A 12,189-nucleotide genomic window follows, 5' to 3' on the forward strand; every position below is an offset into this window, starting at 1 on the left:
GTCTACTCTAGCTCAATTTGGACGTCTAATCAACAATCAATCTACCTAATCGACCCAATGTACATACCACAACATGCATTTCCCCTAATGAAAGATATACCATACCTAATCGGAGAATGAAGATGAGCTAATTGGAGTCGATAGATGGGAGGATCTCCGACGACGACGAGCTGCACGGAAGGATATGTCTGCGCTTCCAAATGCAGTGTGTTATCCGCGGCGAAGAACGGAGACAACGGACAATAAAACGAAGAGGATCAAATTTTCTTTTTCCGGCCACAAAATCGATTTCCCGAGCCACCCAGATCTGCTTCCGGCATGCATTTTTTTTTTTTTGATTTTCGAATATTTTAGTTACAAAATCGATATTAGAGGGAGAGAGTAGCTACGTGGGTCCCTTCATTAAGGTTATAATAGTATTTTCCCCAAATTAGTGGCATCAAGATTAATAAATGGCAAGTTAGAATGCTAAACCCACAAATAATGGCATGCGAGCCATTTCCCCTCAAAATACTCAATTAACTTGAGTAACAGAGTTTGGATGAACCAGCTAGCTAGATTTCGAGTTAAAAGTTGGAATGGGTACCTCCAAAAAACGGTTGCCACTGTGCTGACAGATTCGAATGTATAATATTATTGTTTGAAGAAAAAAAAGGTTTCACTAATTTGTCATGATTAAGTTTTGTTTTTTTTTGTTGGCAACAAAATAAAGGCACTTTAAGGGACTTTATATAACTGGTTTTTTTTGTTTGATGACAATTGTGCGGCCGTAAATTTTCTCAGTTCATCCAGCAAAAGAACAAAACAATACATAGATATTAAGCATCACTATCTCACACATGCATAACACATGAAAGCAGTGTTAGATATTTATTGTATCCTTCTAGAAAACCCTAACCATAAATAAGTATTCATTTGTTTCCCTACTAGTATACAAAAAAAACATAGAAAAAAATTATTTAAATCGAGAAAAATAGTCTAGTGGTTTGTAGTAATATCTTGGTATCACAATTTGATGTCAAATTAGTGTGTAATGTATACGAAAAAAAAAAATCATAAAGGAAAACATTTATAGAGGAAAATATAACCATTACGTGTGTAGATGAATATGGGCCGAGGCCCACTAGATCAGATGTGAGGTTCCATGTGTCCTTGTAACATTGGAGCGAGAGTATGGGAGTCACCAGAGCCGTCCGTTTGGCCTAACACGGTCACATGACCTTGTGAATATTTTATTTTCTTTTTGCTTGAATATAATAATTTTATTCTTTTCTTTTTAATAATAATAATTTTATTCAATTCCAACATTACATTCACTGGTAAACAAAATATGTGTTTAATACTCTACCTCTCTACCTATAAAATTGTACGAACTTTCCTAATAATTAAAGCATAAGTTATAAGAGAGTTTAATACTCTACGTATACTTTTAAGTATTGTATTTTCAGATATTATTAAAGGCTGTGGTAGTTTTAGTCTTATTTACCAATGTAGCTAAATTTACTTATGTGATTAAGAATTTAATCTAAGTAGAATTGAAATCTAAACTTCCAAAATTGTCTCCAAAGTCCTACTCATAATCAAGAGAGGAGATACAAACACCAAAAAAAGAAAGAAAAAAAATTAAAAAAAAAAGGAAGCAAGAGAGAAAATCAGCTTACTTTCTCGTGGGCGATCACAGGACAAAAACCAGAAAGAAGTAACAGCTTCCTTCGTCAACTACGCACTTCACTGATTCACACTTCTTCGATTTCAAACGTTATTCATCAGAATCAGACAAAGAGTTTGATTTTCTGGTGAGTTAATATTATAGTTAACACTGCTACTTTTTATGTTTGTGTTCACAGTGTGTTTTAAATTTCTAATATGCACTCTTAATTTTTGATTTTGTTCTGGAGCTGGGTTTCTTTAGATCTTCTATCTGGATAGTTGTTTCTGTACATGAAAAAAAAGTTCCTGTCTTTCAAGCTTTTGCATTCCCATTATCGATTTTTCATTTCTAACCAATGTGCAACATATGTTTTTTTTTTCTTTTTTCCCTGAAAATCACCTTTTTGCCGGAAAATTTATATTCTTTTAGGGTGTTTTCTTTGCGTCTAATGATGAAAAAGTTGTAAATTTATACTCTTCTTTTGAATTTTGTAACTAAAGAAATATTAATGTTTAAACTTATTCGGTCCTAGCTAGGAAGAGAAGATACTATCAGTTGATCTTTTACATGAAGCTTACTATGATTCAAGCATCTTCCTTATACTTTTTATTTTATTTTTACATTTTTATATATAAAATTCAATTTCTTAGGATGTTTCTTTCCAACCCAACAATGGTTTTGAAAGGTTTTGTTCTGCGTAAGTTTGAAACTCAGTTTAGTCATGGAGATTAGAGGATCATCAAATTTCAAGAGTTTTGTGCTTTGAGACGATGAGAATTTGAGAACTTCGGGGATCTGTGTTTGTGAATCATCTGGGTTTGTGGAAAGTTCGTAGCTTTCGAGGATTTATCTATCTGGGTACCCTCAAGAAATGTTTTTTGGATTTTTTTTTAACTTTTAACAGAATTTCTTTGGTCGGTTTCACTTTAACACTTTGCTTAGATTTGAACAATGGGATTGGATTATTCTATTACTATTTTGATTATATAAATAAGGAATTAGAAACTGAAACGCTTTGTGTGTTATTCACTTTACTTGAAGCTTTATTATTCTTCTGAGCCAAAATCGTCTCTGCTATTAAGTTTCTAAGGTTTTTCTTTTCTGTTTGTCAAAGATGGACTCTTCTTACTGCTTTGCCTTGGGAAAAAGCAGCTCTATCTTGCCAAAACTCAGTTTCAAGAATTTAGAGAACAGATTTTGGGGTCAGAAGATCAACAACAGTGGCTTCTTTAAATGTTTTGCTTCAGATTTGAGCTCCAAGAAGTTTTGTAACCGAACGGTCAAGCACGGCGTTGTTTACGCTGTTGCCACTTCAAAGAATCCAAAAGATGTTATGGTATGTTGATCAGTTTTACTATTCCTCTTTTGCTTATAATGGCATTAGGCTTTGTGTTGATCAAATTCAGCGGTCTTAAGAATTGCTTAAGCGATCCCTTTCATTTCCTGCAAAATTCCAGAGGTCTTAATACTGTTTGCTGCTTTTGTTTTGTTCAGAGAGTAAAGCCTTCCATGTTTGAGAGAAGAAAGGCAGACCCAAAAAACGTGGCTGCAATCATTCTAGGAGGTGGCAATGGAGCTCAACTCTTTCCTCTTACAAAGAGAGCCGCCACACCGGCTGTAAGTAAAAAATTTAACTGTAGATAACAATCATGGAGATTAGGACCTCAAGGGTCTTATCTATAAAACAATGTTCTGTGTAATGAGGAATCTTATGGCTCAATAATATGCAGGTTCCTGTTGGTGGATGCTACAGGCTGATCGATATCCCTATGAGTAACTGCATTAACAGCTGCATCAATAAGATCTTTGTGCTGACACAGTTCAACTCCGCTTCTCTAAATCGACATTTAGCACGTACTTATTTTGGGAATGGCATAAACTTTGGAGGTGGTTTCGTAGAGGTATAAACTCTATAACAAATAAAAAAAATGTGGTTTTCTTTCTTGGAATGGGTTCTCTATTTCCGACGAATAAAGCAGATGTAAAAATTTCATTGAACAGGTTCTTGCTGCTACACAAACACCCGGGGAAGCAGGGAAGAAGTGGTTTCAAGGAACAGCAGATGCTGTCAGAAAATTTCTCTGGGTGTTTGAGGTATGAACTTATATGGCCACATTTACTGCTTTATCGATACAGAAGTCTGTTCCCATGTGAATCTTTGAAGTGGTCTAAAAACTGTTGATGTCGTAAATAGGATGCCAAGAACAGGAACATTGAGAACATTCTTATCTTGTCTGGAGATCATCTCTATAGAATGAACTACATGGACTTTGTTCAGGTACTTTTCTAAATCGAAACAGTTCTTTTCATCATCTCTAAAACCTCTTTATAGTTTCACTAAATCGATGTGCTGTAACAGTCTCATGTAGATAGTAACGCAGAAATCACTCTTTCGTGTGCACCAGTCAGCGAAAGGTTAGTTTCTTGAATCTCTTTTACGCCTATTGTGTGAGAAATCTCGGTTCTTAAAAACTTGTCTTTTGTGAATTCTTTAGCCGTGCATCAAATTTTGGTCTAGTGAAGATTGACCGAGGTGGGCGTGTAATCCAATTCGCGGAGAAACCAACAGGAGTCGATCTGAAAGCAATGGTATGGTTTTGTCTGATTCTCAAAACAGATTAACTCAGTAGAGTCACCAAACATTTCAGAAAACGTAAAGCTTTTCTGTTGCTTTTGACAGCAAACGGACACAACAATGCTTGGACTGTCTCATCAAGAAGCAATAGATTCACCATACATTGCATCAATGGGAGTTTATTGTTTCAAAACAGAAGCTTTGCTGAACCTTCTGACACAACGGTATCCGAATTCCAATGACTTTGGATCTGAAATTATTCCTGCAGCCATAAGAGATCACGATGTTCAAGTAAGATTTGTAGAAAAAAACTCTGCTTCTTCTTCTTTTAATGCGTTGAAGACAATGAATCATCAAACGATTTTGTATTTTCTTGGTCAGGGATACATCTTCCGAGATTATTGGGAGGATATTGGAACTATAAAGACATTCTATGAGGCTAATTTAGCTCTTGTTGAAGAGGTTAGAAACTCACAAACATACTCAAACCTTTCACCTTATTGTGATCTCTTAACCTTGTGTTCTTTTTCTGCAGCGACCAAAGTTTGAGTTCTATGATCCAGACACTCCGTTCTACACTTCTCCCAGGTTCCTCCCACCAACCAAAACTGAGAAATGCCGTGTATGTATCGACTAGTCCCTTTCTTCTTTATGTCTGTTTCTTTGATCCTGACTTGCTAATTTAGAATGGTTTCTCTTTGATGATTTTGAAGATGGTAGATTCGATAATCTCACACGGATGTTTCCTGCGAGAATGCAGCATCCAACGGTCCATCATTGGTGAACGGTCACGTCTAGACTATGGAGTTGAGCTTCAGGTGAATCTTCATTGTCTTCGCTATGATCTAAAACAGTCCCAAAGGATTTTACAGTATTGTTCTGATCAAACAGAGTTTTGGTTTTTGTTTGTTCGCAGGATACGTTGATGTTAGGTGCAGATTATTACCAAACTGAATCTGAGATAGCATCTCTATTAGCAGAAGGAAATGTTCCAATTGGCATTGGTAAAGACACAAAGATCAGGTAAGTTTTGAAAAGACAGTAACAATACAAACAACAAACTTCTGACATTGGATTTGTCTGAAACAAAAAAAGTATTTTTGGTGATTCATAGGAAATGCATCATTGACAAGAATGCCAAGATCGGTAAAAACGTGATCATCATGAACAAAGGCGTAAGCTTTTCTTGAGAATTTCTTCTCCATGGGAGGGCTTTCTTGTGCTACAGAAAGATCAATAGAAAGTTTAAGTTAATGTTTGTTTTTTGATGTTTTCAGGACGTTCAAGAAGCGGATAGGCCAGAGGAAGGATTCTATATTCGATCAGGAATCACTGTGATAGTTGAAAAGGCCACAATTCAAGACGGGACTGTTATATGAATGGAGCTTAAAAGTTGTGATCTTATAAGACACCGAAGCAACAATCTAGCCGGGGATTATAAGGCTTTTTGGCCGGAGAGAAAGCCTTTGGTCCTTTTTTCCGGTGATGTATGTAATAGTAGAAGAATTCAAGTTTAGTTAACCTTTTATTATGTAAGAGATAGAAACCTTATAACAATAAGACCACAGTGCGGCCTGACCGGAGCTCTGGCAACGGAAGATTGGTCAGCTTATCACTTTTTTTTCCTTTTCATTTTTTGTATTTTGAATCTTTCGATAATCCTCTTTATACTATTTATACAGTAAATTGAAAACAAAAATATTTATTTTTAAGAAAACAGTAAACCTCAAAAATATGTTTAAGTATGGTTGAATTTCAATTAAGATAACGTAAAAGAGATTTGGGTTCATTAATTTAGAATAAATTAAAGAGATGACAAAATAAATTCAAGGGGTGAATATTAAAATTATAACAAATATATGGGTTTGTATTGGTGGTTTTTCGTAAATAAGCACGCGAGGAAATTAATTTAGAACATTTTGTTTTTTTGAAAAAAAAAAAATTAAAACGGATTCTTGCGATATTCGCATTTCGTAGCGTCCTTAGCCAGATCTGCTTGTTTTTTCGCTTCGTCGAGGTCTCATTTGGGTCAGCAGAAGCTCTTTCCTTTCTCACCATCCGTAAGTGCTTTGATCTCAGCTTCGATTTTTCTTGTTCCGATGGATTTTTAGATTCCCTCTTCGCACTCTTCTCCTTGATTTTTTTTGCTGCTTTGTACGAATTTTTGATTAATTGGGAAATGATTCAGCTCCGATTGTTTTAGATACGAGATCTGACTTTCGCGATTTGTTGAAATCTATTTGGTTAGTCAGAAAACCCGAGAGAGAGAGAGAAAAAGTTCATATTTTGTTTGTTTCTAGGGTTTTTGGATTCTCTAGTGAGATTTTTTTAGCTAAGAGATCATTAACGTCGTTCTCTTGATTTCTTTCTTCAAACACATGGAGAAATCGAAGCTAGGGTTCCTATGTTATTTTCCTTCTTTTCAGTGAGAAAATTTTCGTGTTCAGAACTTATGGGTCTTGTTGGTAAGAATTTTGACTAGATCTTCATTTCCGATGAATATTTTTCTGTGATCGTCTTTTGGGGACTCTTATTATAACGTACGCATAGAAGTTGAAGCTAGTTATGTGAAAAACTAGTGTTAAAATTAAAAAGGATATCTTGCATTCTAATCTGTTCATTGCTCTGGCTATAAGCTGAATTATGTTTCCATAAGTTGGGTAGATTATGTGCAGAGGCTAAAGCTAGATGCCGCCAAGAGCATGTCATTGATTGTCTGAAGATGTAATGTGACGGCATTGTGTGTTTGCTACAGTATGAATTTGGCCTGAGTTGTTTAATTCATCTCTAGGTTTCAAGAATCACAATGGAAGGAAGCGGTGGTGGTGAAAGTGGTTCGATGGCCACGCCTGTACAAAAGCGAGCACATGAGGCATGGAGGGTTTACAAATATTATCTGGACAAGACTACACCTCATTCAACTTATAGGTGGATTGGAACACTTGTTGTCTTTCTTATCTACTGTTTGAGGGTTTACTCCATTCACGGATTCTACATCATCTCCTATGGTCTTGGAATCTACCTCCTGAATCTGCTTATCGGCTTCTTGTCGCCTCTGGTTGATCCTGAGCTCGAGTCCTCTGATGGAGCTTCTCTGCCTACTCGAGGTTCTGATGAGTTCAAGCCATTTATCCGCCGACTTCCCGAGTTTAAATTCTGGTACCCTCTTGCTTATGCTATCAATGCCACTTTTGGATTATCTTGAATGCATATCATGTCTTCTTGTTCAGTCAGATTCAAAATTCTATTAGCATTCAGGTGGTTCACCATATGCCATCTTCATTAGCTTATTGATGACGATGTGATTAAATCTGTTGCAGGTACTCCATGACTAAGGCATTCTGCATAGCTTTTCTCATGACTTTCTTCTCGGTCTTTGATGTTCCCGTCTTCTGGCCTATACTACTTTGCTACTGGATCGTTCTCTTTGTCCTCACCATGAGACGCCAAATCTCTCACATGATCAAGCACAAGTACATTCCTTTCAGCATCGGAAAACAGGTAACTTTTTCCACAACTTTGATAGTAACAAAAAAAAACCATTTCATCCATCGGAATCTTGGTACCTTTTTTGTGAGTCTATTGAATCCTGCACATTCATAGTGACAGAGTTTGAGATCAAAGTTGCTAATTTATCACAAATGTTTGATCTGTGTGGCAGAAATATAGTGGCCGAAGATCTTCTGCGAGCAGCGGCGCCTCTCGTGCTGATTGATTCCGTCGGTTAGTCACATGTCTTCAGAGGAAGAATGAAAAAAAGGAAAAGATGGGTTTTAAACCGTTTTGGATGTTTTGTAGTGACGAATTTAATCAAAAATTCTAGTATTATTATGCTTCTACAAGGAAAGAAGAAGGAAACAAAACGGTGGTCTAGTTTAATTTGGGTTTTGTTGTTGCAGGAAAATTGTTATTTGTTAGTTCTCTTTAATCTCCAGTACTTCTGTTGTAAATATGATTTATTTTTATTTCAAAAAAATTCATTTCTTTTTTTCTTCTTTTCAATAAGTTTCATTTGTTTTAATCAAATTCTACAAAGCTCACGTATTGGTCTGTCGAATCTTTCTCCACAGTCGATGAAATGTCCTTTTATGATAAGGAAGAAATCATTTGATGGTCGGAGCCCTGATAAAAGAAAAAATAAATTACTTGGTGGTCACAGAAATTCTTTAACAAATTACTTTGAGTTTTTATATTCACATATATGTTTTTAATAGTTATAATACAAATAATACTACATTACCCGTAACTAATTACAATCAATATTTATAAAGGATTTATACGATAATAAAAAGAACAAGACTAATATATGAACAAATTGATGGAATTATTTAGTTTATCGTCAGTTAATTTATTATGGGTTTGGTTTGGGAGCATTCTTGAAGTGAGAAGGCGCAGGTCGGAGCCAGTCTTTGCCGCCGATAAAGTCTTTGCTCAAGAAGACGGCAGCTTCGTCGTAGGATAATTGTTTTGACCATTTTACCCTTGGTCCCCTGTCTGCTCCGGGACCGTAACATTTGTATTCACCATAATAAACGGTACTGCACAATGAAGAACAAAAATTAATATTAGTAACCAATATCATCAGTCAAAAATATTTCATCAAAAAAGTTTATAAATTTCAAATAATTTAGTACTTTTCTTTGCTGGAGTCTCCCCATTCGTTCCATCCTTGAGGTGCGACAACATCGGAGAAGAAGGAATAAGCAAAGACAACCCTAGAATAAGCTCCCCATGGTCTTCCCAAAAACGTGGAACCCGAACCGGTTAGCTTGCATCCCAAGAATGTAAACCCTGATTTCTCCGACGCCGACGATCTCATTTGCGCCGTTATCGACCCATTGTTCGGCGACAACGAGTGTAGATGACACCTCTACAAAATTCAAATCAAACCCACAAAATAGTTTAGTTAGAGATCATAATGTATTTAGCTAAAATATATCTGCATGTTATTCGATTATTTGAATATTCTGTTATATATATTTCATTATTCATTTGACATACCAAATTAAGCTTATAGATTATTCTATGCTAGAAAGATACCAAAAGTTTAACTCTATCAATAAATCTAACATGTATTCCTCTAGCAGCTGGTCATGTAGATATCAAACCGGAAAATGGAATAAAACTTTAGGAATGAGTACAGAAAAAAAAAAGGTTTAATTAAAGTACGAGATTATATCTCTATTGTAATGAAATTAATCTATGCATGTAAAACGAGTAAGTAATTACTTCATAGAGAGAAGAAGCGCTTCCACAGATGAAATCGGTGGCTCCTTCAATATAGCAGTTCTTGAAGTAATGATTCCCATTGTCATCAAGAAGAGTGTCTTGGTATGAGGTTATCACGCAACCGTAGAACGCTGCATTATCCGCTGCCACCCGCAGCGCAACCGCCTGTCCCGTTGTTCCAAACCTATTCTACTTACAACAAAACATCAAAGCACCTCAAGATCCTTAGTTTGTTGTTTCCGAATGTTGTTTTATTATTCGCATTAATTACGACACGTTTAATATCACCTTTGGTGTATGATAAACTTAAAACACTATCGCTTAATTAGCAAAAATGAAATAATGGTCCCATCGAAATTATGATGTTTTGGTACTCGATATTGAAATTGCAATAATTAAAATATGCATATATACGATGAATATATGATGAAGAAGACTAACCTGAATAGTGAGAAATCGGCAAACGAAATCGGAGCCGAAGATTGTGAGAGTGGGTGATTCCAAAATGTCTTCACCATCGCTCCATACGAGAATTGTGTTGGAAGCTTGTGTTCCACTCAACGTTATGTAGGGTTTATCCGCAGGAATCACCACTTTTTCTCTGATTCATTTTCTATAGTTAGAATCGCAAAGCAGCATTGAAAAACTAGTTTATCATGGGATCTGATAAAGCATATAACTATCTAGTCATCACTAAAATCTGTGTTTGAGAAAACGAATTTATAAATAAAAGTAGTATATATTTTCCCAAAACAAAAATAGTATATATAGGTCCAAGTCTAGCTAGTACCAAATAGCTAGCTGATAAAAGACAACCCTATCAACAAAACATTTACACAGAAAACAAATAATTAAAATACCAAATAATTCTATATCAAAATTAAGAATACCAAATTTGTAAAGCCTAAACCCTAAACTCCGAATTCTGAATCCCAAATCATAAAAGATATGAATGTTAACCCTAAACCATAAATAATAGTCCCTAACCTTTATAACTTTATCTCTAACTATAAAATATAAACAAAATAATATATTTTCTGAATTTCAAACGATTCAGTTTATGTAAAAAAGAAAAAAAAAATAGATGTTTTTCCCAAGTACGTAACCGTATAGAGTGTATATATATAAGAAAACTGTTGTGTACCGGTAAGTTCCAGGCTTAACCCAAATGAAATAGAGTTGAGAGTTGTTTAGATTAGGAGGGATAGATTCAATTGCTTCTTGAATCTTAATGAAATCTCCTTTGCCCGATTGATCAACTCTTATTAAAATTGCAGTCGAAAAATCAATTGAAGACAAAGAAGAAGAAGCCATGGATGAAGATGTGACTGAAGAGAGAATGAAAATATTGATGACTATGATTTGATAATAATTAGCAATATTATGCTTAGACTTCGATTTATAAACACCCATCTCGGCCATAGCACATGTGAGATTTCACGTCTTGGCGATTGTGCAGAGGACAAACAAAAAAAAACAAATACAAAATAGAAATCAAGAATTGAAAATCGATGAATCCAATTGATTAAGCAAGAGTGTGAGAATTAAAATTTATAAAAGTTTCGTTTATACATAAAGGAGATTTATATGTATCAATGGGTTGACTAAAAGTCGGATGACGTGGTGGGAGTTGGTCAGCGGCCGATTTCTTATGATCGAAGTTGAAAGATTATATTTTCTTCTCAATAAGATTTGTTATATCAGATTCAAATTTTAAAGTCTAAGATACAAAATTCAATAGACACTAGACGAACTTATCTCGATAAGAATCTACGCACTTTATCTACATGCATGAATATTTTATGTACGATTATGCTTATACCGTGGTTTCATTAGGAAAACAAAACCAACACTCGCAAGTAAGCTGCTTGAAGTTCGGTTTACAATACGCAAAATGTTCCCAAAAGTTTATATTGCCATGCATACCCAACGATTAGTTGCTTGCTCCATATAAGTGATAAGGTTATTCTTTCCTTCCTTTTTTTTTTAATGGCTCACTCTTTGAGATTCATGTAGCACAAATACGATTTTATGTATTATATATTTTGGTTCCTTAATAGAAGTTATATAACATATATTAAAAAAAGAGATTTTAAAAGTTCATTTAACTAGATAATACTTTAGATATACTTAACGTGTTAGGTTGGCGGCTTGCATGCTTCCCGCACTAGTATTAGGTTATGAGCAATCATAAAGAGACCTATAATGCGTACCTATGTATAATTGGAAAAGAAAAAAAAAATCTGTATACAGAGCAGTGTTCGGATATTACCTTATAATAATGTCTATATTCCTTCAAACTTAATTTCTTTAAAAAATTGATGTTGGAAATAGCTTATTACCTATTCCTTTAAAAAATAAATATATACACATCAAAGCATAATCAAAGTCAAAGGCCATCTTCTTTTAGATATCCACGTACAAGACGACACAATTGAATCACTGAAAAAAGGCGAACAAAGGTCAAAAAGCTCAACGGATTTTTGGTTACTACTTGGATTATGCTTTTAGGGTATCAATTTACTATTTTACTTTAATAAGCTAATAAGCTATATCAAAGAAAGAAAGATAATAAGCTATATATCAAACCCGTTCGACCAAAAATAAAGAAAATAAAATAAATAAGCTATTTCAAACATCAATTTTTAAAAGATATTAACTCTAGAAGAAGAGATTACCAAAGTTCCAATCTTTAAGGTCGCATTAAATTCGTCCAATTTAATCCGTTATGCAG

General features: G+C 34.8%; 3 protein-coding genes across 3 annotated transcripts; 2 read left to right on the forward strand and 1 right to left on the reverse strand.

The window, feature by feature from the left end:
• The first annotated feature begins 2,765 nt into the window (after window positions 1-2,765).
• Window positions 2,766-5,917, forward strand: LOC18021885 (probable glucose-1-phosphate adenylyltransferase large subunit, chloroplastic). Its single transcript, XM_024158537.1, has 14 exons — window positions 2,766-2,987; window positions 3,146-3,268; window positions 3,382-3,552; window positions 3,653-3,745; window positions 3,846-3,929; window positions 4,011-4,066; window positions 4,147-4,240; window positions 4,332-4,517; window positions 4,608-4,688; window positions 4,762-4,848; window positions 4,940-5,044; window positions 5,143-5,249; window positions 5,341-5,401; window positions 5,504-5,917. The coding sequence occupies exons 1-14, from the start codon at window positions 2,766-2,768 to the stop codon at window positions 5,603-5,605; spliced, it is 1,572 nt and encodes a 523-aa protein (XP_024014305.1). The 3' UTR covers window positions 5,606-5,917.
• Window positions 5,918-6,119: 202 nt separating this feature from the next.
• LOC18021886 (protein RER1B) lies at window positions 6,120-8,208 on the forward strand. The gene is made up of 4 exons (XM_006404552.2): window positions 6,120-6,286; window positions 7,018-7,385; window positions 7,547-7,727; window positions 7,888-8,208. Exons 2-4 carry the CDS (start codon window positions 7,033-7,035, stop codon window positions 7,939-7,941), a joined length of 588 nt encoding a protein of 195 aa, XP_006404615.1. The 5' UTR covers window positions 6,120-6,286; window positions 7,018-7,032; the 3' UTR covers window positions 7,942-8,208.
• Window positions 8,209-8,577: 369 nt separating this feature from the next.
• LOC18022138 (putative pectinesterase 11) lies at window positions 8,578-10,868 on the reverse strand. The gene is made up of 5 exons (XM_006404553.1): window positions 10,600-10,868; window positions 9,897-10,056; window positions 9,456-9,644; window positions 8,861-9,096; window positions 8,578-8,764 (listed from the first exon to the last, which is right to left on the reverse strand). Exons 1-5 carry the CDS (start codon window positions 10,866-10,868, stop codon window positions 8,578-8,580), a joined length of 1,041 nt encoding a protein of 346 aa, XP_006404616.1.
• Between the last annotated feature and the right edge of the window lie 1,321 nt (window positions 10,869-12,189).

The sequence above is a fragment of the Eutrema salsugineum genome, unplaced genomic scaffold, assembly GCF_000478725.1.
Source record: "Eutrema salsugineum unplaced genomic scaffold, Eutsalg1_0 scaffold_15, whole genome shotgun sequence".
In the NCBI taxonomy this organism is placed as follows: Eukaryota; Viridiplantae; Streptophyta; class Magnoliopsida; order Brassicales; family Brassicaceae; genus Eutrema; species Eutrema salsugineum.

Bases quoted from the DNA above. Each gene is read 5' to 3' on its own strand.
- LOC18021885 (XM_024158537.1), top strand. From the start codon at position 2,766: ATGGACTCTTCTTACTGCTTTGCCTTGGGAAAAAGCAGCTCTATCTTG. The intron at 3,930-4,010 runs GTACTTTTCTAA...GTGCTGTAACAG, and splicing joins ACTACATGGACTTTGTTCAG to TCTCATGTAGATAGTAACGC. The intron at 4,689-4,761 runs GTTAGAAACTCA...CTTTTTCTGCAG, and splicing joins ATTTAGCTCTTGTTGAAGAG to CGACCAAAGTTTGAGTTCTA.
- LOC18022138 (XM_006404553.1), bottom strand. From the start codon at position 10,868: ATGGGTGTTTATAAATCGAAGTCTAAGCATAATATTGCTAATTATTAT. The intron at 9,097-9,455 runs GTAATTACTTAC...TGAATTTTGTAG, and splicing joins GCGCTTCTTCTCTCTATGAA to AGGTGTCATCTACACTCGTT. The intron at 8,765-8,860 runs GTACTAAATTAT...TTCATTGTGCAG, and splicing joins GGAGACTCCAGCAAAGAAAA to TACCGTTTATTATGGTGAAT.
- LOC18021886 (XM_006404552.2), top strand. From the start codon at position 7,033: ATGGAAGGAAGCGGTGGTGGTGAAAGTGGTTCGATGGCCACGCCTGTA. The intron at 7,386-7,546 runs GTACCCTCTTGC...AATCTGTTGCAG, and splicing joins CTTCCCGAGTTTAAATTCTG to GTACTCCATGACTAAGGCAT. The intron at 7,728-7,887 runs GTAACTTTTTCC...TCTGTGTGGCAG, and splicing joins CTTTCAGCATCGGAAAACAG to AAATATAGTGGCCGAAGATC.